The sequence below is a fragment of the Leuciscus leuciscus genome (genome assembly GCF_965113295.1).
Source record: "Leuciscus leuciscus genome assembly, chromosome: 9".
NCBI lineage: Eukaryota > Metazoa > Chordata > Actinopteri > Cypriniformes > Leuciscidae > Leuciscus > Leuciscus leuciscus.
Window position 1 is genome coordinate 15,877,565 of NC_138733.1, and position 22,164 is coordinate 15,899,728.

Below are 22,164 nucleotides of genomic sequence, written 5' to 3' on the forward strand. Positions count from 1 at the left end.
AAGAGAAGAGAAGAGAAGAGAAGAGAAGAGAATATAGAAGTGTGAGGATTATGGTAATTACAAATAGGAAATCATAGAATAGAATAGAATAGAATAGAATAGAATAGAATAGAATAGAATAGAATAGTCAGTGAAATGGTATTTACAGGAAATTCCAGAATAGAATAGAATAGAATAGAATAGAATAGAATAGAATAGTCAGTGAAATGGTATTTACAGGAAATTCCAGAATAGAATAGAATAGAATAGAATAGAATAGAATAGAATAGAATAGAATAGAATAGTCAGTGAAATGGTATTTACAAACAGGAAATTCCAGAATAGAATAGAATAGAATAGAATAGAATAGAATAGAACAGAATAGAATAGAATAGAATAGAATATGGAATTCTCTGGAATATGGTCACTGCAAACAGGAAATTCCAGAATAGAATCGAATAGAATATGGAGGGTCAAGAATATAGTCATTGCAAACAGGAAATTCCTGAATAGTATAGAATAGAATATGGAAATGGAAATGAAAGCAAAATGCCAATTACATATAGAATAGAATAGAATAGAATAGAATAGAATAGAATAGAATAGAATAGAATAGATGGAAGTCAAGATTTTTCCCCATGACCGTAGCACCTGGTTCATTCAATATCTCCACAATATTTTTTAGTTCTCCTTAGGTAAGCCCAAGCAAACCTTTTTTTGTTTACAAAGGATTGTCCTGAAAGGGTGAAAAGGACATGCTGGGTTACTTCTTTGGCGATAATGCGGTTAACAGCTAGCTCTACTTGGCACAGTTCAGAACGGATGGCTCAGCTAATCGGCAGGGCTGTGCGCAGCAGGACTGGGCCAAATCCACTGGCAGAGTGTTATTCCTTTTCCTTGTCCTTTCTCACCATGACGTGAAATTTGTTCATTCACTAAATAATTCTATAGACTATCTTTTAAAAAATGGACTTGTCAGATGTCAGATTTGCATTTGGAGACGTTTCAGGTAAAACTGATCCATTTCATCCAAGAGGATTAGTCTCAGGCAGATTATCTTGACTCCCTCTCTTAATGCTAAAGCTAGGGAGCATATGGGTGTTTGCTAACCACCTGTCTACCTACTGAGGGGACATCAGACAGACAGTCACAGGGATAGAGGAAGAAGGCTGCAATGATTGGGCTGGATGTTTATCTGTATCCAGATGGTCTTAGGGTTGCTTCACCAGAAGATATAGAGAAGTGGGAATCAGAGAGGGAAATGTATGAGCCGAATGTGCGCCTCTTTGTGGCTCTGTTCTCATACAACCCTGCGGTGATGTCACCAAACCCTGAAACAATGGAGGAGGAACTGCCTTTTCAACAAGGACAGATCATTAAAGTAAAGATGATTTTTTCTTCTTCTCAGTTGTTCTTTTATCTAATTCTCAATTAGTCGCAATGCATCATCTTCAGGTCATTTGTGTTCTGCTTCGCTCATGCTGTGTTGGGAAGCTTCAGAGTCAGTGGGATATGTTCTCTTGTAGGTATATGGAGATAAAGACGCTGATGGCTTCTATAGTGGGGAGACTGGTGGTCGCTTTGGTTTTGTGCCAAGCAACATGGTATCTGAGATTCCTGTGGAAGACGGAGAGCTTAAATGTCATCTGTTCCAGCAGGGGTTTTTACCAGAGGAGACGCCTTCTATAGGCAAGTATTTTTCGTCTTTATTTTTTATTTGATAAAACTATCCACGTAATTAATACAATATTAAAAGTATTAAACTATTATGGATTTATTGATTGATTCATGGCTTCTTTGTACCATTAATATTAGCACCCAGTGATACTTCTAGTGTGGCGGATGGTGGGAAGGTCCACAGGATGGTGGCCATTTTTGATTATGACCCTTGGGAAAGTTCTCCAAACTTGGACATTGAGGTGATTAATACATATTATAAAAAATATTATTTTTTACATATCTCCATGTGCTCCAAATATACATTTTACAGCTATTTGTGTGTTTATGGTTCCGGTAAATCCAACATTATGGGGACAAAATGTCCCCACAAAGATGGCAATATCCGAAATCCATTTCCTTGTGGAGCCATTTTTTGGTCCCCACAGCTTATAAATATGAAATTGAAATTTGACATTTTAAATAAGTAAAAATGCAGAAAGTTTTCTGTGATGGGTAGGTTTAAGGGATAGATTATACAGTTTGTACAGTATGAAAATTATTATGTCTATATGGAAAGTCCCAATAAATACTAGAGAGACCGAATGCGTGTGTGTGTGTGTGTGTGCGTGTGCGTGTGTGTGTGTGTGTGTGTGATTTATAAAAAATAAAAAAAAACATTTATAAAATATTTTAATAATAGCCTAGAAATTAATAATAAGATAAATTAATAGTTAAAATATTTTGATTTTGAAATTATTATTAAACTAATAAGTTTTATATTAAAATATTTTAACTATTATACAATAATAATTATATATTATTGCGAGCATTTGATTTAAAAAAAATGAAAATATTATATCAATATAACAAGTCTGGAATATTATTTATAGTAAAACTTTAGTTTAGGGTCCAATTCTCTAGTTGCTTATTAGTATCTTTATTATAGGATATTGGCTGTTTGTTAGTACTTATAAAGCACATATTAATCATATTCTACAAAAAGCAGTAATTAGGAGTTTATTGAGGCAAAAGTCATAGTTAATAGTTAATTAACAGTGAGAATTGGACCATAATCTAAAGTGTGACCTTATTTATTTATCAAATGATAATCAAGACATAAATTAAACATCATAGCAACATCCTATTTATTGATAACTTATTTAATGCAATACCACTTAAATGAATCTTAAAATATCAAATATAATTTTAAATCTGTGTATTTGGTTGTTTACTTCTTTAGGATGAGCTTCCCTTTCGTGCTGGAGACATTATATATGTTTTTGGGGAAATGGACAGTGATGGATTTTATTATGTAAGTATTAAAACTCTGTCTATACCATGCATGCATTTTTTTGTAAAGATCATGAGTTAAAGAATGTTTTATTGATCCAGGGGGATCTACATGGTTATCGAGGTCTTGTGCCATCAAACTTCTTGCAACCACTGCCTTGGGATTAAATGAAATGAGCAATCATATATCAAGAACAGAAGAGTGACCTCAGATTGTGACTGTAACCCACTTTACTGAATTCAGCTCCAACTCCATTCTTGCTTTTTGTTTTTCTGGTCATTTTTTATATAAAGTGTCTTTTTTCCTGTAATGTACTGTACATGACATTATATGCGCCCCCTTATTTCACTCAACCTTCTCTCGACATATTCACTAACTTTAGCTCAAGTACGTACATTAAAGGGAATTCATTTCTTTATAATACAAGAGCTTTTGGAAGCAGCTAGTGTATTATAGCCTTAAATAACTGATAATGGCAGTTTAATAATTATCGTTTTTTACTTTATAAGTAATTGTGTCTTCTTTATATGATTTAAACTATTTTTGTAATGTCATTCGTCTAAGTTGTTATTTTAACAACTCTGCACTCTGTTTTTCACACATATTTGCAGTTACTTCATTTCCCCATTTGGTAATTTATTCAATATACAAGTTAATGTGCATACATACAGATGAACACTTAAAAAAATTTAATAAAATAAAAAACAGTCGCATTACAATCAGCCATGAAACACATTCGTAATAAATATTTCATAGATGGGACATTCATTTTCAGCATCTTTGGAGCTCCATCGCAGCCAACAGTACACTCATCCATAAAGTAGGAAACACTACACCGTGTAAAGACCTTTAGTAGTGCTGTCTACTTTATGAGTGACTGCACTGTACCTCTGAAGTTCCCGCCTCGTCTCTTCGTGGTCCAATCGTTACATTGCATGCTTCCTCTTATCTCCATGTGCTCCAAATGTTCATTTTACAGTTATTTGTCAAACCTGTAAGAAATTAAATCAAATTAATGTATTTAAATAAGTCAAATCATGTTTAAACATGGTTGGGTGTTCGGCTGCATCAACCTCATAGTTCATAGTGAGTCACTGTAAACCATAAAGGAGTTTAGAATAATGTTGATTGCCTATATATAGTGCTATAGCAGGTAAAAATGCAATATTACATGTGAAATGAACTAATCTAAAAACAGTATCATGTATAATACATCCAGTTTTGCTGCGTATTAAGAATTTAATGTGAAGTCTGAACCTTTGAAATGGACTATTATATTTGCTAAACTACTTGTAAAAATAAATGTGTACAAAGATTAAAAAATGGGTTTTATTTTAAAAATTTTATTTCTATTTTATTTTTATTTATTTTTTTAAGTTGTAACAAATTCACTTAACTCTATTCACAATCACTTCGAGCAGTTTACCATCTTAGATAATTTAAGCCAAGTTTATAAAAACGAAGAAACTGTATTTTTACCCAATATTTTAGAATAAACCGAAGAGCAGTGACTTACCAGTTCTCTGCCTACTTGATCCCGGAAACAACAGAGAAAAGAGAAAGAAGTTGTCGCCTTTTAACACTTTTTAGGCCACATGGTGCAAACCACAGGAAGAGGCCCTGCAGTCGCTGTCTTAAAGAAGCACAAATTCGCACGCCTATTGGACTACAGCGAGTTTCGTTCGAAGACAGACTCAAACTAATTCCTTTTAAGGGCATTTTAACCGATAAAAGTCAGATCAGAAATGACAGAATAAACCCTGTGGTCTTTAGCATATATCAAAATCACACAAAGACATAAAGAGGAAGTCTAGTAAACATGTGATCAGATTGCACCAGGCTTCCACATAGTCTGACTTTGCATCTTTAAAACTACATTATTCCATTTTCAGCTTAAATAACAGCTGTGTTGGTCTATGAGAAAGTATCGTCAATGGAAGATGTGCACATGTTTTGTTTTAGTTATAATCAATAGCTTCACGATGGCTTAAATATATGAAGCATAATCTTGCTCGCAGCTCTTACTGAGGGGGAGGGGTGCTTGTGCAAAACCACACTGTTTCATCAGCATATTACATATAGCTTTGAGTGGAATATGAGGGTGCGATGATGTGTCATATAAATGTCAAATGAGAGTTATTTAAAATGATGGCTTGCTAATTTTACATTGCTTTATGGTAAGATGCTGATAAAAGTGAAACAGTTATAACCTGTTGAAATATTGTGCACACAGTTAATCGAGCAGATATGAGACTATCGAATCATAAATGTAATACGAGTCACATTTCTTCAGTGTCATTTTCCTCAGATGCTCGAACTGAAAGACTCTTTGTCCCAGACTCCCCTGAGTACGTACTTTGATAAACAGGAGGCCGCTCTCCCATTTCCCTGAACATGATGTACACGCGATGGACTTGGTTGTCTAGACAACCCAAACCTCAAACTCTCGTTTGACACGCACAGAAGGAAGTGGGGGATGTGCAGACACTTCTCTATGATGTACAATGATAATGTACCTAGTGTTGTAAAAACTTGTTTACAGACATCCCATGAAATGTAACCAAGTGATTCTTTAAAAATGGGCAGTTATGTGGGCTATGTGGGCTTTTAGAATGTAAACACTGTACTTTTCACATTTGCACGTTTATTTAATTTGTTTAAAGGGTTAATTCACCCAAAAAACACAATTCTGCCACTAATTACTCACCCTCATGTCGTTCCAAACCCGTAAGACTTTTGTTCATCTTTGAAACACAAATGAGGATATTTTTTATGAAATCTGAGAGATTTTTGTCACACCATTGACCGCTATACGCAACTACCACTTTGATGCTTCAAAAAGTTCATAAAAGTTCATAAAGATCGTAAATCCTAATCCATATGAATTGAGCGGTTTAGTACAAAATGTTTAAAGAGACTTGATCGCTTTATATGATGAACAGATTGAATTTAGGCTTTTATTCGCATATAAGCATTCATTAAGGCACACATAAGATATGGTAAACAGAAGCTCAAGCATGTTCGTTTGACGTGCGAGAACCAATGAGGTTCATTCATTCTTTTGTTACGCAGCATGTTTGAGCTTCAGCAAGAACCAATGAAGTTTGTTCTGGTGCTTCAAGCAAGTACAGTTGAGCTTCTGTTTCGCTGATCAATGTTTATATGTGAATAAAAGTCTAAATTAAATGTGCTCATCATAAAACAATGTTTCTTCAGAAAATTTGGTCTTAGTTTTAGAATCTCTTTATGAACTTTTTGAAGCGTCAAAGTAGTTGTGTAGCTGCCAATGGAGGGACAGAAATTTCTCAGATTCAGCGTTTCAGAGAAAACATTTTTGAACATTTTAGCTAGCAGTTATTCATCCAAAATATGCACAATAAAAAATAAAAAATCCCAGTATTTGCATAAAATTGGAAAACATTACAGCTTGATTGGAAATTATGTATAATAAAAATATTCTTTTCACAAGTAGCCTACCTTATTATTTTTTTCGGTTTCCTTACATATTCTCATATTTTATCTCAAGCTCTTCACTGACATGTTTGTCTTGGCCTTGGTAAACAAATTTACTGCTATACTTTAGTCACGCTCCAAAGTATAGTAGTATATAAATAAAATATGTATAAAAATAAATTCTAAATATAAAAATATAGACCATTTATAAATATTTAAAAAAAGTTGTATCATTATTTCACTTCTTGTTTCTTGTTAAAATATAATAATTGATCTTTTTACGATGAAATGTTATTATATTTTATGATTTTACATCTGTGTCTGGGACAAGGGTAAAACAATAAAATGTCCACATAAAACCTATTCAAACATATTAAAAATAAATGATGCAGGCGTGATAAAAAGTTTCTAAGAAAGTTCATGTGTTATGTGTGACCTTCATATAACAAAAAGAGCTGTAATATGAAGATCTCTTAGTAATAAAGAGTAATACCCGGACATGAAAGTGCCCGAAGCTGAAAAGACAGCCTACTATTCTAAGAAAATGATTTCATTACATTTGCAGCAGTTTGCATATCCAGCGTGTGCGTGTGTGTGTGTGTTTGATACGCTAGCATCAGAGCTTATGAAACCTGAAGGTTGAATCTAAAGGTCAAACCTAGAGGACGTTGTTTTCCTGTCTTTTATCAGACACATAAATCCATTATCAACCCCACCATGAACTTTTTAGTGTTTTACAGAGTTTTACAGCTGTTTCAATGCTTGTCCTGTAAACGCTTGTCAAGTTCAAGGCGTTAAACTTGAGCTTATACATCTATTTCTGTACAATACTGGATTAACTCCTGAAATAAACACCACGGTGTGGATAGCGTCTATAAACTAACTGCGTGAAAAGATGGGTATTATCCAGACAGGTTTAGATTAGGGTTAATTCAATTATCTTCTTTGCCTTAATATGCAAACTAAAATACCTTTATTGTGTCTTCATAACATTTTAGAGACATAAAAGTTACATTAAAGATGTCCCCCTTTTTTAATGCATAAATATCAACCAATGACTCAAAAACAATCAACGTATTAATCAAGAAATTGTCATTAAAGTCCATTAAAAAATTTGAACAGAAAACGTTTTGGTTACACTTTATTTTTAAGGTTTCTGTGTTACAGTTTAATTATGCATTTAAGTATCACTATTACTTTCTTGTATTTTTTTAATTTTGAGTTGCGAGATCGGAAAAAAGTTGAATGACCGCAGAGTGTCTATTTTATAATCACCACTAGATGGCGTAACTATGTAAATATTAGAGACTGGAACTGCCAATATGGGTTATTATGTTCTATTCAAACCTTCTGTTACATTATGCTATATGTCCATGCATCAAAACTCTTATTAATACACTCTCAGGAAAAAATGGTCACTCTGTAAAAAGGTTCACATAGGTAACTTTAAGGTATAATATGCACTCTTTAAGTACAAAGGTGTACCTTTTGAAAGCCGCACCAGTGACCGCTTTTGTACCTGAGAGTGTACTAACAACAGTTAATAAATGTAACATTCTTCTTATGTTTTCATTCATTTAATTTTACTGTTGTCATGTTTACTTACTGCTCCAAGACTGTGCAACATTATCCCATTAATTAATGATAACTGATAATAACTGACAATAAGTGTTTTTTATGTAGTAGTTGAAAACAAGTGAAAGTTTGTTATTGGTGGAGAACATCTTTATCAGATTAGCTACACTGAATTACCCATTATTAACAGGAAACTTTATGATACATTTTAATACAGATGAGTTATATGGTCACCAGGTTTTGTGCTGTAAAACGTAAAAGGAGGGGACACAGAGATAGCGCTGTTATAAAATGTACCACTGATGAATCCCATCATAAAATACATTCTCTCCTCTTTAGCTGGATTGATCTTTCAGGGGGATTTTTTTCAATTCAAATATTAAGGATGAATGTGCTCTATGTTTCCATTCTTTCTATTTTATGCAGGTTTGCTTCAAGTGCAGGTGGGTTAAATGATTTTTGTATATGTCAAATCATTTATACAAACAGATTTAGCTACTGCTGAATTTAGGGAGCTTTGAGTTCATCAATCATTTTGGATTTTAGTTTTATTGGCTTTTAGTGAACATTTGTACTGAATGTGTTGGAAGGCCTGTCTATACAGCGCAGGCCAAATGAACTTTGTCTGAGTAAAAAAAAAATATGCACCAATATTATCTATAATGGATAGTGTATCAAGATTTCTGGCAACAAGAGTTGTTGATGCGCATTAGACTAAATAGAATACAAATTTATTTACTGAATGACTGAATATAGACATATGTATTCATATGTGCATAATCTATTACATGTGATTGTATTCCATTATTAATACATTACAATACATATAAATTCGTTTAGAATGACTGAACTTTATTTTCTTTCAGAGTGGTGTTATCAGTACCAAGTAACGTGCAACAACACGTGTGTAGGTGAGAACTGAGCCTTGTTCAATGTCATTTATTAAATTATAAAGAAAAAATACACGACCGTTCAAATCAGAATCTGTGTTTTTTTTTTTTTTTTTTTTTTACTGTATCTTTGATCAAATAAGTGCAGCATTGGTGAACATAAGAGACTTCTTTCAAAAACATTTTTAAGAAATCCAAACTTTTGAATGGTAATATATGATTTATACTCACATAGAATGATCTTTTTTAATATATATATATATATATACAGGACCGGATGAATGGGCAACCGTTGCCGCAAACTGTGGAAATGGAAAACAGTCACCCATTAACATTGTAACAAAGAATACTTCTGCAGACAGTCATCTGACCCCAGTGCAGTTTACAGGCTATCAAGAGATTATCAGTGATGTCATTATAAACAATGGACACACAGGTAAGTTTTACTTAAAGGGATAGTTCACCCAAAAATGACAATTCTGTCATCATTTACTCGCCCTTGTTCCAAACCTGTATGAACACAGAAGAAGATATTTTGTCTTATCAGTTTCTTTCTTTTTTTTCTTCTGTTGAACACAAAATATATTTTAAAGAATGTCGGTAACCAAACAGTTGATGATCCCCATAGTATTTTTTTCCATACTATGGCAATCAATGGCTACCATCAACTTTTTGGTTACCGACATTCTTTAAAATATATTTTGTGTTCAACAGAAGAAAGAAACTCCATACAGGTTTGGAACAACTTGAGTAAATTATTTTCCTTTTTGAAAATTTGCAGGCTATTTCATGAATAGCCTTTACACACATTATTTCACTTTATAAACTTTTTTTGACACTTTTTTTGTCATATATTTTTCCATCTTTAGTGCAAGTGAATCTGCCAAATAGAGCAACAATTAATGGGGCCAATTTAGGATCCACTTACAAAGCTCAGCAGCTTCACCTGCACTGGGGCAAGAATGGTGGACCTGGATCAGAACATACGATAGATGGAGAGAAATACCCTATGGAGGTATTACGCTTTTGAGACAGGTTTTATTCTTACACCTATAAATCGAAAAGGAACTATAATCATGTATTATGTATTTTTAACAGCTGCACATTGTGCATATAAGAGAAAATTACACCTCTGTGGAACAAGCCATTGGCGACCCTTCTGGAGTGGCTGTTCTTGGATTTTTTTATGAGGTAAAACCACAGATGCATTGGCCCCACTTTAAATTAAGTGTGTACTGACATTTAAATTAAGCATTGATACAATGCACTTATTGTGTACACACATGTTTTTACATTGGACTTGTTTTTTTAAAAATGCCTGCGTTTAATTAGCTGTAATTACATCTAAAATTACACTGTTGGCCCTTTCCTGACTCTTAACTCGCCCTTAAACCTATCCCTATCCCTATCCCTAACCTTATCCATATCTCAATAGCAACAAAAGTGTTGTGCAATAGAACATGAACAGAATAAGTATACATTGTACCCATTTTTTTTTTAATGAACTGTATGTGCATAGTAGCTAAAGATAGCTAATATAAACTGAGACTGATGTGATCATAAATGTTTATTATTAAAAGTATTTTATTGTGTCTATCTTATCTGCAGGAATCAGAAAATGCCAATAAAAAATATGAAGCCATCATAAATTCTCTGAAAAATATTACACACCCTGGTAAGATTTTTTATCTACCTTTGAAGTTTAATAAATATGTTGTTTATCGCTTCTTGATGAGGTCCTATATGTCACTCAAGAACACAGGCTATCTATTCTCTAATATGGGAGACATGTATTGTAATGTATTATTGTTCAGCAACCCGCTATATTTAGAGAGAAGAAGAGGAACTTCATGACAGTTTATAAATATATATCTTTGGTAACACTTTAGTTTAGGGTCCAATTCTCACTATTAACTAGTTGCTTATTAGCATGCATATTAGGATATTGGATGTTTATAAGTTATAAAGCACATATTAATGCCTTATTCGGCATGACCATATTTTACATTCCTTAATCCTACCCAATACCTAAACTTAACAACTACCTCACTAACAATTAATAAGCAGTAGCCTAATTAGGAGTTTATTGAGGCAAAAGTCATTTTTAATAGTTAATAGTGAGAATTGGACCCTATCTAAAGTGTGACCACATCTTTTTTATAGGCACCAATGTAACACTTGGAGATGTATCACTGGACATGCTTATTCTCCCCCATGATAAATTGGAGAAGTACTATCGCTACCAGGGGTCTCTCACCACACCAGCCTGCTCTGAAGCTGTGGTCTGGACAATATTTGAGAAAGCGATACCCCTCAGCAAAGAACAGGTAGTTTATTATATGTATCCACCTTATTTTGCGACATAAGCTCTGTGAATCTTCGAGACTTCCAATTCACTCGCCTGTAACAAGATAAAAGTTATCTTCTTATAACTAGAAGAATAACATAGTGCCATAAACAGTCAGTAGGCAATATCAAGCAGCATACCGAGCTTTTTTGTACAGCTAGAATTAACAATAAGCGGATGACACTAGACGCCAGACACATTCAATTTACAAATGTAAAAATAAGGTGGATAAACAAGTGAAATTTTAACACAGAATGAAAGAATACCATATAGTTGTACCATACCATATGATACCATATACACCATATAACCCTTATCTTTGTCTTGCAGCTTTATGCATTTTCAAACTTGATGTTTTCTGATGGGACTGCCATGGTAAACACATACCGGCCCGTTCAGCCGCGGTATGGACGTCAAGTGTATTATTCTAGGAGTTTTGTTTTTTGTGTTAGCACTGCCTTATTGATCAGCTCTGTTTTCACATCACTCTATGTTCTCACGGTCTGATTTATGGCTATGTTTTTGGGCTATTGCTCGAAACAAGTTTTTTTTGTGGATAATTTATTAATTCAAGACAAATCAAACTTTATTGTTGTTCAGCCTTGTTCGGCTACTATTATATAACATAAAATGAACCTAAAGCACATCCCACATCAGAGGCCTTCTCGAATGTATGAAAATTATTTATACAAAAGTCATAATATTGTTGAAAAAACTGTTGTATAAAAACAATATTTAGCTGTGTCTGTTATAAGAATGTAAAATATATATTGTCCTATTTTGAATCATATTTGTGGAAAGTATGTGCAAAAGGACATTTTTTGACTTACACTGCACATTAAATATACAGAGGACATAGAGAAACACAGTTCACAATACTTAAGAAGTGTTTTGGGGGATTTTTATGATTGTAAATACTGTATTCTTGCTTTTCTGAATTGGTAGTCCTAATTGTAAAACAATTAAAAACTAAATAAATAAAAAAACCAAAAAACATAAACCAACAAATAAATGGTCTTACTCACTGGTAATTGTTTATTTCAATGTATATAATGAATAACTAACCCTGTGAAGATTTTACAGCCTGAACCCTGTCTACCTAGATTTTATTGCGCCTGGGATAAAAGGAAAGTGAGTTTTCATTGGCCAGATTCTCTGGAGACAGATTATTCATTGACACGCAAAGTTGGGTGATTTGATATTGAATATATCTGGCAACCGATAAAAGAGATGAGAGGGAGAGAATGAAGCGAGAACCTTGGGGATTTTACAGGTAAAAATATGAACTATCAAAAACACACACAAAAATAATAAAAAACTATGCTAAATGTGTACTGTGAGGTCCTGGATGGAAATCCAGCAGTTGTGTCTAGAGGTTTTAAAACAACCTTGGGCTGGAAAACTTTGCTGGACCTGGCAACCCCCTGATCATCACTGCAAACTCACATTTGAAGAAGTGTGACCGCACAGTCAGTTGTCCAGCACTTGATATTCTAAGAGTAACTTGTAACATGGATCGCTGGAAAGGCAGGGTTGCTCTTGTCACTGGGGCTTCAGTGGGAATCGGAGCTGCAATCGCAAAGTCTCTTGTGCAGCATGGCATGAAGGTGGTCGGATGTGCCAGAAATCTAGAGCAAATACAGGTAATCTACCGTTAACGAGCAAACAGCAGTGCGGTTCACTGCATACACTTGCAAGAAGTAGCCTAGCCTAAATGTAGGACTAACGTTATACGAACTATTTGAAGAATCGCGTGTTCTTTTTTCTTTCGCAGAATTTGGCAGCAGAATGTGTCAGAAGTGGATTCAGTGGCACTCTGTTCCCGTATAAATGTGATCTGTCTGTAGAGGACGAAGTGTTATCCATGTTCTCCTGGATCAAAGTTCAACATCAGGGCATTGACGTGTGCATTAATAATGCTGGTTTGGCTTTCCCAGAGCCTCTATTGAGTGGCAAAACCAGTGGCTGGAGGACTATGATGGATGTAAGTATGCTAACTGAATACAGTAGCCGTGTATCGTCTTGACACGACAAAGCGAGTCAGTTATTCATTTCAGTTCTTTCAGTGAGCCGATTCGACCGAGTCAGTGATTCATTTACGTCATTGCGTGCTCTCTGACATCACGGCGTGCATATTAGGCCTACGTTTTTTTTTTTTTTTTTTTTTTTAAATGATTGTTAAGGTTTTTGGGTTGGTTTTTTTATGCATATCCACATTCAGTTTGTTGTATGCGCCAGTTTATAAAAACGAACCAAAATATAATTTGCATTTACTTTTACAATTGTATTTTGAATGTTGTTTGAATACAGTTCTATTAAAACCATCTGTTTTTATATGTATGTTGATAAAACTGTTGAAAACTAATATGATTACATAAATGTTATTAAAGGAACTTTCTGCTTTATCAATCAGTGCCTTGGTTTACTCCTAAATGTCTTACTGATTGGTTTTTAAAAATAACTCCTCAGACTAAACTCATGAAATAAAGAATTTAACTTTTTTTCAGGTGAATGTCATTGCCCTGTCAGTATGCACCCGTGAGGCTTACCAGTCCATGAAAGAAAGAAATATTAATGATGGCCATATCATTAATATTAACAGGTAGAATGTTTTATTATATATTTTTTTGCCTGTCTTCAAATTCCTGCCTGTGCCGAGGCAAAAACCATTCAATATCCTTAAAGCTCTTGTTGTGTTTTAGCATGAGTGGACACCGGGTTGTTAACAACGCTGATGTACACTTCTACACTGCCAGCAAATATGCTGTGACTGCTCTCACTGAAGGTCTCCGGCAAGAGTTACGCGAGGCCAAAACCCACATACGTGCCACAGTAAGAGCAGGATGAACACTTTATTTAGGTAATATGATTATTACATGTGTAAAGTTCTAAGACTTGTTGGCACTAAGATCTCTCTTTCTTTAACAGTGTATATCTCCTGGTTTAGTGGAGACCGAATTTGCCTACCGGTTCCTTAGTCAAAACCCAGAAAAGGCTGCTGCTACCTATAAAACTATAAAGGTAGACAAATCCAGATTTTTGTTTACGTTGGTTGTAGATTATTGTTTACACTTTTAAATATGTAAATGATATTTACAGTGCCTGCAAGCAGATGACATAGCAAACGCAGTGGTGTATGTCCTAAGTGCTCCTCCTCATGTTCAAGTAAGTGTCATCCATCACTTGAGAAAACTATTGTGCTGTAAATGATTGCTGAGATTGTTCATATACATACAATCAGCTTGAGCTGCTGTGGTCATTTTCAGCAGTGTATTTTCTTGGAAGATTTCATGTAATTGTTTTTTTTCCTTCCCCATCTCTAGATTGGTGACATTCAGATGAGGCCTGTGGAACAGTTGACTTAACTTGAAGAGATAAACAGGAACAGGGATTGCTGACATCTCAATCATCTTAAAAGCTCAATATATAGTTTCAAATATAAAATGTAGGGAAAACTACAAGAATGTCCCTATTTTCCGCACTCCAGATCTTTTGAAATGCAAATAACAAGAACACAGAACACTGATCTGTCAAATCATGAAGTTTACATTATATAATTACTTATAAAAATCATTATGAAATGTAATTTCTCCAAAACACGCTGGCGATAATTATTGGCACCCTTTTATTAAATACCTTTTGCCAAGATAACAGCTCTGAGTGTTCTTTTTATTTATTTTTATAATGCCTGATGAGTTTGGAAATCATCTGACAAGAGATCAGAGGTCATTCCTCTTTACAGAATCACTCCAGATCCTTCAGATTCCCAGCTCCATGTTGGTGCTTCTTCTCTTCAGTTCACCCCACTCATCAGGTCAGGGAAAAGGGACGGCCATGGCAGAAGATACAATTTGTGCTCAGTGACACTTTAAAAAAAAAAAAAATTATGTTCGTTTTGGATTGTTGTCCTGATGGAAGATCCAACCACGGCCCATTATAAGATTTATAGCAGAGGCCATCAGGTTTTGATTTTGTTGGTATTTGCTAGAATCCATGATACCATGTATCTGAACAAGAAGTCCGGGACCTCCAGCAAAAAAATAGATCCACAACATTAAAGATCCAGCAGTATATTTGCTGCCAAAAAGCTATTGTTTTAAGTTTCATCTGACAATAGAATCCGGTCCCTTTTGAAGTTCCAGTCGTGTCTGACAACTGAATATGCTGGAGTTTGTTTTTGGATGAGCGAGGAGGATTTTTCTTGAAACCCTCCTAAACAACATGTGGTGATGTAGGTGCTGTTTAATTATTTTTTTTAGGCTTTCTGACCCCAAGACTCAACTAATCTCTGCAATTCTCCATCTGTGATCCTTGGAGAGACTTTGGCCACTCGAAATTTCCTCCTCAACGTGCATTAAGACAATATAGACACACGTCCTCTTCCTGGCAGATTCGTAACATCTTTAGTTGATTGGAACTTCTTAATTATTGCCCTGATGGTCCAAATGTGGATTATCAAGTCTTTAGCTATTTTCTTACAGCCACTTTCTATTTTGTTAAGCTCAACAATCTTTTGCTGCACATCAGAACTATATTCTCTGGTTTTACTCATTGTGAAGGATGATTCAGGGAATTTGGCCTTTGTGTTTCCTCATATTTATACTCCTGTGAACAAGAAGTCATAGCTAGACAATTTCATGTTTTTCTAGTCACCCTGGTGTGCTAAAAAAAAAAAAAAAAGGTAAATATGAATATACTTCAGAGATATTTTACTCGTAAAAAATGATAGGGGTGCCAATTATTGTGGCCAATGTGTTTTGGAGAAAAACATTTATTTCATAATGTGATTTCCCCCCACTTTCAATTCTCTTACTTCAATGAAAGGTTAAATTTTTTGAATGAAAGATCAAAAGAATAAACAATGCAATGCAGATTTATTTTTATAGCCATCTTTGATCATATTTACCAGGGGTGCCAATAATTCTGACCACAACTGTATATGTTTTGTAGATTGTTCAGGAAATCTGATGCTTTTTTATACATTTCTGTTTAGTTGTGTGTCTGCAGTTCTGAGCTGCTATTTTTAAGTGATGCACTAATAAAAAGGAGGGATTTATATAATGATTTTCTTCTTAAATTGTTTGTGATGAAACTTTTTTTCTTTGAAAAGAAATGTGCCAACTGTTGAAGAACATTAATTTTATGAAGTCAATGAGAAATAAATGAATACATTTTATTACAAACATGGCTGAGGACAGGCTCAAAATTGCTGAATTTGTAGCTGCTTTTATAAAACTGAAAGGTTATGTGTTGTTTTTTTGTTGTTTTTCAGTGAAACCCACCAATAACCATGCTGTCAGTGACAACTTGATGCAATTTACTGCATTGAGGGTGAATTCTGTATAGCACTGCAGGAACGTGATGCTTCCAAACGAAAGTGACTCAGAACACAGGCACAAAATGGGACGCAGAATTTGCAGAAACAATCCTAACGGTTACACACGTTTACTGAACTGAATTTTACTGCTACACTGGAAAATGCGGAAGACGCAATAGCGAGCTCTTGAAAAAAATAAAAATAAACCGAGCCCTATTGTTTGAATTCACAACAATTACTTGCCACCGCAAAAAATCTCGGAGGAACAGGAGTGATGAGGTGTGGCACAGTAGGTTGTGCATTGGCTATTCAATAACAACAGGGAATGAAGTAAAGGTCACTGCAAACTGGCAGCAGCTCTTCTGTTAGAGTTTTGTGAACTTGTAACATGGATCGCTGGAAAGGCAGGGTTGCTCTTGTCACTGGGGCTTCAGTGGGAATCGGAGCTGCAATCGCAAAGTCTCTTGTGCAGCATGGCATGAAGGTGGTCGGATGTGCCAGAAATGTGAAGCAAATTGAGGTAATTTATATTACGCATTTGTAGCAGAGGATTAAAGGTTTGCGTATGATGAACAAAATGTCTGTTGATTCATTAGTGATTACCTTTGTTTACTTTTTTAAAGTTTAAAAGCAGCATGAACATTATTCTAAATTTCTCACTTGATGTTTCACACAATAAAAAGTCATACTGCTTGAGAAGAACATGAGGGTGAGAATATTAAGCCATGCAACAAAGACATTTCTGTTATCATTTAAAAACATCTTAATGTTTGAAATGCTTTACATAACAACAATTTCATATTTCTTATAAGACATATGTTAGGGAACAATGTGTTCATAAGGACAAAGTTCTAAAAATTGGTAGGTAGCTATAATAATTAACCTCATGCACAATTTGTTTGCTTGCTCTGCTATAGCTTGCTGTTTCTCTGCCAATGGTTTTGAGCTTTGACCCTTCATGAAATGTAAATCTCGAAGTGTTTTTCCATTTATAGAATTTGGCAGCAGAATGTGTCAGAAGTGGATTCAGCGGCACTCTGTTCCCGTATAAATGTGATCTGTCTGTAGAGGACGAAGTGTTATCCATGTTCTCCTGGATCAAAGTTCAACATCAGGGCATTGACGTGTGCATTAATAATGCTGGTTTGGCTCTCCCAGAGCCTCTATTGAGTGGCAAAACCAGTGGCTGGAAGACTATGATGGATGTAAGTAAATCACAGAATAAATATATAGGTATTTCCATTCTGACAACATGGAGCTAGAGTATGAAATTTTTGTCAATTTTTTAAAAAATTTCAGGTGAATGTCATTGCCCTGTCAGTGTGCACCCAAGAGGCTTACCATTCCATGAAAGAAAGATATATTGATGATGGCCATATCATTAATATTAATGGGTACTATAATGTTTTAATGGACATTTTTAGACATATTTTCTGCATTTATATTCCTGTGCCATGCATGAACCAAAGCATCCTGACTCTAAATACCGTACAATGTTTTAGTATGTGTGGACACCGTGTCCTCCACAATGCTGATTTACACTTCTACACTGCCACCAAATATGCTGTGACTGCTCTCACTGAAGGTCTCCGGCAAGAGTTACGCAGGGCCAAAACCCACATACGTGCCACAGTAAGAACAGGATAACCAAGACATGTTTTCGATGAACACTTTATTTATGAAAATGAGTATTGCATGTCCAATGTTCATAAATGTGCTGGCACTAAGATTGCCCTTTCTTTGACAGTCTATATCTCCTGGTTTAGTGGAGACGGAGTTAACCTACCGGCTCTTTAGTCAAAACCCAGAAAAGGCTGCTGCTACATATAAAAGTATAAAGGTATAAGTATAAGACAAATCCTGATTCTTGTCTGCAGAGCATAAAAGGTTTACCTTTATAAAATTTGGAAATCATATTTGCAGTGCCTGCAAGCAGATGACATAGCAAACGCAGTGGTGTATGTCCTAAGTGCTCCTCCTCATGTTCAAGTAAGTGTCATCCATCACTGGAGAAAACTATTGTGCTGCAGCATTAACATGTTAATGTTTGCTATCTTTCAGTCATATGAGATCACACTTTGTTATATTTTAGTATATCCACATATTTTTAGGTGTAAACTTGATGATTTATAATTTAATTGTAATTTAGAGTTTTTTCCTTTGCTCTTTGTAGATTGGTGACATTCAGATGAGACCAGTGGAGCAGTTGACATAAGATAAACAGGATCAAGTGCCAATATCAGGGACCAACGCTCACAGACAATCAAAGATCACAGGCGTGTCCAATATAATCGAATAAATAATTGTCAAGTCTCTAAATTTTTTAAATGCATTTTGTAAAAACACAAAGCACTGTTCTGTTTCATCATGATTTTTACATTTTTATTGTAGTAAATGAAATGATTTTGAGAAAATATGCTGGTGTTAATGAGTACAATTTTGATTTGACACAATGTAATAAATACTTTGTGCTTTTCCAATAGCTCTTTCTGGTTAAAAAAAAAAAAAAAAAAAAAGTGCCAGTATTCAATAGCGAACTGAAAGCATGCAATATCAAGGATATAAAAAAGTTTTTTTTTTTTTTTTTTTTTTGTCAATTGGTTTTATCTTATACTGGAACCTGCTCATTAACGTTTTTATTCTAAAGTGTTCTTAAAGGGATAGTTCACCCAAAAATGAAATTCAGTCAGTAAGTAGCCTACTCACCCTCATGTCGTTCCAAACCTGTAAAACTTTCATTCATCTTTGGAACACAAATGAAGATCTTTTTGATGAAATCTGAGAGATTGCTGTCCCTCCATTGACAGCTACGCAACTGACACTTTGACACTTCAAAAAGTTCATAAAGAGATTGTAAAACTAATCCATAGGCTATATGAATTAAACGGTTTAGCCCAAATTTCCTGAAATAAATTCAGGCTAAATTCAATCTGTCAATCATTTAAAGCGATCCTGTCTCTTCAGAAAATGTTGCCACTCAATTCATATGGATTCGTTTTATGATCTCTTTATGAACTTTTTAAGCGTCAAAATGTAAGTTGCATCTGTCAACGGGGGACAGAAATCTCTCGGATTTCATCAAAAAGATCTTTGAGTTGTGTTCCGAAGATGAACGAAAGCCTTACGGGTTTGGAACGACACGAGACGAGGGAGAGTAGAATTTTCATTTTTGAGTGAACTATCCCTTTAATTATTGAGAGATAATACATAGATAATACAAAGATAAAATACAAATCACTGCACGGGTCGGGACGCATTTATGTACATTTCAAACGCAAGTGAGTTTGTTTTGGATGCAGAGGTGTTGTTTGCCGCACAATGAATTTTGCTGTCATGAATATTTCCTTCTGAATGTCACTTACAATATCATTCACTGTAAGACAGCATCAGCAGCACATTTGAACAGTGTAGGATGTTGATTACTTTGATTAAAGCCTTGTTTATGGATCTTGATTTGCAATTATTCGTTTTTTCTTTTGTTATGACAATTGCTAACGAATTAGACAAAATTGCTGCTATTGTAAAATATCGTGAGGTCGTTTGCATTAGCCTATTTAATGCGAAATTATAGTAGAATCGGAAGTGTGTTGCTATTGGCTAGATTCTCAGGGAGTGTTCGTTTACATAAGGGGTTGCAGTGATGATCTGACTGCAAACTGGCAGCAGCTCTTCTGTTAGAGTTTTGTGAACTTGTAACATGGATCGCTGGAAAGGCAGGGTTGCTCTTGTCACTGGGGCTTCAGTGGGAATCGGAGCTGCAATCGCAAAGTCTCTTGTGCAGCATGGCATGAAGGTGGTCGGATGTGCCAGAAATGTGAAGCAAATTGAGGTAATTATACAGCTATCTGCAGAATAAAAGTTTGCCTATACTGATTGATGACGAAAAAACGGCATCGTGTGGAAATTGATGGTAGTGAAGATGTTAAAAAAGCCTCGCACGCGGGCAAGAATGTGTTTGTACAGAGATAGTCTGTGTTGTTAATGTTCACTATTTATTAAATACCTTGATAATTTATCTTTTATTAATTTCTATCATGTAATTTAAAATATGTTTAAAAAGTGCCCAATCTTAGCAAAAAATGTCCAAGATTATTCAATAACAACAATGCAGTGTAGCCTATATTGGATTCCTGCCAAATATACTGTATGATACAACAGCAGTAATAATGGTTCTGAGCTTTAAAACCTTTATGAAATATGAATCTCAAAGAACTTTTTCTTTCGCAGAATTTGGCAGCAGAATGTGTCAGAAGTGGATTCAGTGGCACTCTGTTCCCGTATAAATGTGATCTGTCTGTAGAGGACGAAGTGTTATCTATGTTCTCTTGGATCAAAGTTCAACATCAGGGCATTGACGTGTGCATTAATAATGCTGGTTTGGCTTTCCCAGAGCCTCTATTGAGTGGCAAAACCAGTGGCTGGAGGACTATGATGGATGTAAGTAACTCAGCAGGAACAAAAATAAGCAGGTATTCCTAATCTGCCAATATAAAGAAATTGTGATGTTAGTAATCTTATCTCAAAATGTTTAAATTTTTCAGGTGAATGTCATTGGCCTGTCAGTGTGCACCCGTGAGGCTTACCAGTCCATGAAAGAAAGAAAAGTTGATGATGGCCATATCATCAATATCAACAGGTACAGTAGAATTTCATTGCACCTTTTTTATGCATATTCATGTTTATGTCCAGGTACCAAGCATTCAGGACCTTAAAATGTGTTTTAGTATTTGTGGACACCGGGTTATCAACAACGCTGATGCACACTTCTACACTGCCAGCAAATATGCTGTGACTGCTCTCACTGAAGGTCTCCGGCAAGAGTTACGCGAGGCCAAAACCCACATACGTGCCACAGTAAGAACAGGATGAACACTTTTCTAACTTTAAAACTAAAGTTCTAAGACTTGTTGGCACTAAGATTGCTCTTTCTTTAACAGTGTATATCTCCTGGTTTAGTGGAGACAGAATTTGCCTACCGGCTCTTTAGTGAAAGCCCAGAAAAAGCTGTTGCTACGTACAAAAGTGTAAAGGTATAGACAAATTCTCATTCCTTTCTACACGTTTTAGGTCATCATTTCTTTAAATATTTAAATATAATATTCACAGTGCCTGCAAGCAGCTGACATAACCAATGCAGTGGGGTATGTCCTAAGTGCTCCTCCTCATGTTCAAGTAAGAACCATTTATCACTATTTTGCTGTTAATGTTTGCAGTCACAATTTTCTGATTATGAGATGAATGGGATATTTTGGTGATGACATTAGCCTCATGTGACAAGATTGAGAATGAAATCTCTGTTCTTTATGCTGATACAGAATCAATTTGAACAGCAGTGGGGAATTTCCTTAGTAAAATCTTTATTTAATTGCTTTTTTTCTTTCTCTTTGTGTAGATTGGTGACATTGAGATAATGCCCGTTGAGCAGCTGATGTAACATGAACAGATACACAGGATCAAGAATCTCTGACACCTTGTGGCAATTATCAAGTAGAAAACACTGCTCTGCCTCACCTTGAAGTAACATTTTGTGTAATTATTGTCTATTTTACTATTTTTTTTAAGACTAAATTTTTAGAAACTAAATACTCTTGGTTCTGTTTTAATTAAATATTAAAACAATGATCAGCCTTGCAAAATGCAGAATCGGTGTCAT

The 22,164-nt window shown here is 34.9% G+C and overlaps 5 protein-coding genes and 1 long non-coding RNA gene across 6 annotated transcripts; 5 read left to right on the forward strand and 1 right to left on the reverse strand.

Annotated features, from left to right (window-relative positions):
• Nucleotides 1-1,153: 1,153 nt before the first annotated feature.
• LOC309505607 (RIMS-binding protein 2) lies at nt 1,154-3,396 on the forward strand (the record flags this gene model as incomplete). The annotated part of the gene is made up of 5 exons (XM_082179018.1): nt 1,154-1,360; nt 1,506-1,668; nt 1,795-1,898; nt 2,879-2,950; nt 3,031-3,396. 5 exons carry the CDS (start codon nt 1,154-1,156, stop codon nt 3,094-3,096), a joined length of 612 nt encoding a protein of 203 aa, XP_082035144.1. The 3' UTR covers nt 3,097-3,396.
• A 148-nt stretch (nt 3,397-3,544) lies between these two features.
• Nucleotides 3,545-5,632, reverse strand: LOC309505608. The gene is made up of 2 exons (XR_014208518.1): nt 4,446-5,632; nt 3,545-3,921 (listed from the first exon to the last, which is right to left on the reverse strand). It is a non-coding gene; the product is annotated as an uncharacterized lncRNA (long non-coding RNA).
• Nucleotides 5,633-8,249: 2,617 nt separating this feature from the next.
• On the forward strand, nt 8,250-12,204 carry ca4b (carbonic anhydrase IV b). The gene is made up of 8 exons (XM_082179507.1): nt 8,250-8,400; nt 8,824-8,868; nt 9,119-9,283; nt 9,717-9,862; nt 9,946-10,038; nt 10,456-10,522; nt 11,011-11,174; nt 11,525-12,204. Exons 1-8 carry the CDS (start codon nt 8,343-8,345, stop codon nt 11,699-11,701), a joined length of 915 nt encoding a protein of 304 aa, XP_082035633.1. The 5' UTR covers nt 8,250-8,342; the 3' UTR covers nt 11,702-12,204.
• A 453-nt stretch (nt 12,205-12,657) lies between these two features.
• LOC309506003 (dehydrogenase/reductase SDR family member 11-like) lies at nt 12,658-14,845 on the forward strand. Its single transcript, XM_082179510.1, has 7 exons — nt 12,658-12,837; nt 12,969-13,178; nt 13,702-13,796; nt 13,897-14,026; nt 14,123-14,215; nt 14,294-14,359; nt 14,518-14,845. Exons 1-7 carry the CDS (start codon nt 12,706-12,708, stop codon nt 14,557-14,559), a joined length of 768 nt encoding a protein of 255 aa, XP_082035636.1. The 5' UTR covers nt 12,658-12,705; the 3' UTR covers nt 14,560-14,845.
• Nucleotides 14,846-16,594: 1,749 nt separating this feature from the next.
• On the forward strand, nt 16,595-18,927 carry LOC309506002 (dehydrogenase/reductase SDR family member 11-like). The gene is made up of 7 exons (XM_082179509.1): nt 16,595-17,031; nt 17,507-17,716; nt 17,811-17,905; nt 18,014-18,143; nt 18,259-18,351; nt 18,435-18,500; nt 18,685-18,927. Exons 1-7 carry the CDS (start codon nt 16,900-16,902, stop codon nt 18,724-18,726), a joined length of 768 nt encoding a protein of 255 aa, XP_082035635.1. The 5' UTR covers nt 16,595-16,899; the 3' UTR covers nt 18,727-18,927.
• A 1,160-nt stretch (nt 18,928-20,087) lies between these two features.
• LOC309506001 (dehydrogenase/reductase SDR family member 11-like) lies at nt 20,088-22,147 on the forward strand. Its single transcript, XM_082179508.1, has 7 exons — nt 20,088-20,340; nt 20,739-20,948; nt 21,053-21,147; nt 21,236-21,365; nt 21,449-21,541; nt 21,618-21,683; nt 21,904-22,147. Exons 1-7 carry the CDS (start codon nt 20,209-20,211, stop codon nt 21,943-21,945), a joined length of 768 nt encoding a protein of 255 aa, XP_082035634.1. The 5' UTR covers nt 20,088-20,208; the 3' UTR covers nt 21,946-22,147.
• The last annotated feature ends 17 nt before the right edge of the window (nt 22,148-22,164 follow it).

What these genes read in the sequence shown, in the direction of transcription:
- ca4b (XM_082179507.1), top strand. Translation starts at nt 8,343, where the DNA reads ATGAATGTGCTCTATGTTTCCATTCTTTCTATTTTATGCAGGTTTGCT. An exon ending in CAGGTTTGCTTCAAGTGCAG is followed by an intron (nt 8,401 to 8,823) that starts GTGGGTTAAATG and finishes ATTTTCTTTCAG; the next exon opens with AGTGGTGTTATCAGTACCAA. An exon ending in TACCCCTCAGCAAAGAACAG is followed by an intron (nt 11,175 to 11,524) that starts GTAGTTTATTAT and finishes TTTGTCTTGCAG; the next exon opens with CTTTATGCATTTTCAAACTT.
- LOC309506003 (XM_082179510.1), top strand. Translation starts at nt 12,706, where the DNA reads ATGGATCGCTGGAAAGGCAGGGTTGCTCTTGTCACTGGGGCTTCAGTG. An exon ending in GCTGGAGGACTATGATGGAT is followed by an intron (nt 13,179 to 13,701) that starts GTAAGTATGCTA and finishes ACTTTTTTTCAG; the next exon opens with GTGAATGTCATTGCCCTGTC. An exon ending in CATATCATTAATATTAACAG is followed by an intron (nt 13,797 to 13,896) that starts GTAGAATGTTTT and finishes GTTGTGTTTTAG; the next exon opens with CATGAGTGGACACCGGGTTG.
- LOC309506002 (XM_082179509.1), top strand. Translation starts at nt 16,900, where the DNA reads ATGGATCGCTGGAAAGGCAGGGTTGCTCTTGTCACTGGGGCTTCAGTG. An exon ending in GCTGGAAGACTATGATGGAT is followed by an intron (nt 17,717 to 17,810) that starts GTAAGTAAATCA and finishes AAAAAATTTCAG; the next exon opens with GTGAATGTCATTGCCCTGTC. An exon ending in CATATCATTAATATTAATGG is followed by an intron (nt 17,906 to 18,013) that starts GTACTATAATGT and finishes ACAATGTTTTAG; the next exon opens with TATGTGTGGACACCGTGTCC.
- LOC309506001 (XM_082179508.1), top strand. Translation starts at nt 20,209, where the DNA reads ATGGATCGCTGGAAAGGCAGGGTTGCTCTTGTCACTGGGGCTTCAGTG. An exon ending in CATATCATCAATATCAACAG is followed by an intron (nt 21,148 to 21,235) that starts GTACAGTAGAAT and finishes AATGTGTTTTAG; the next exon opens with TATTTGTGGACACCGGGTTA. An exon ending in GTGCTCCTCCTCATGTTCAA is followed by an intron (nt 21,684 to 21,903) that starts GTAAGAACCATT and finishes CTCTTTGTGTAG; the next exon opens with ATTGGTGACATTGAGATAAT.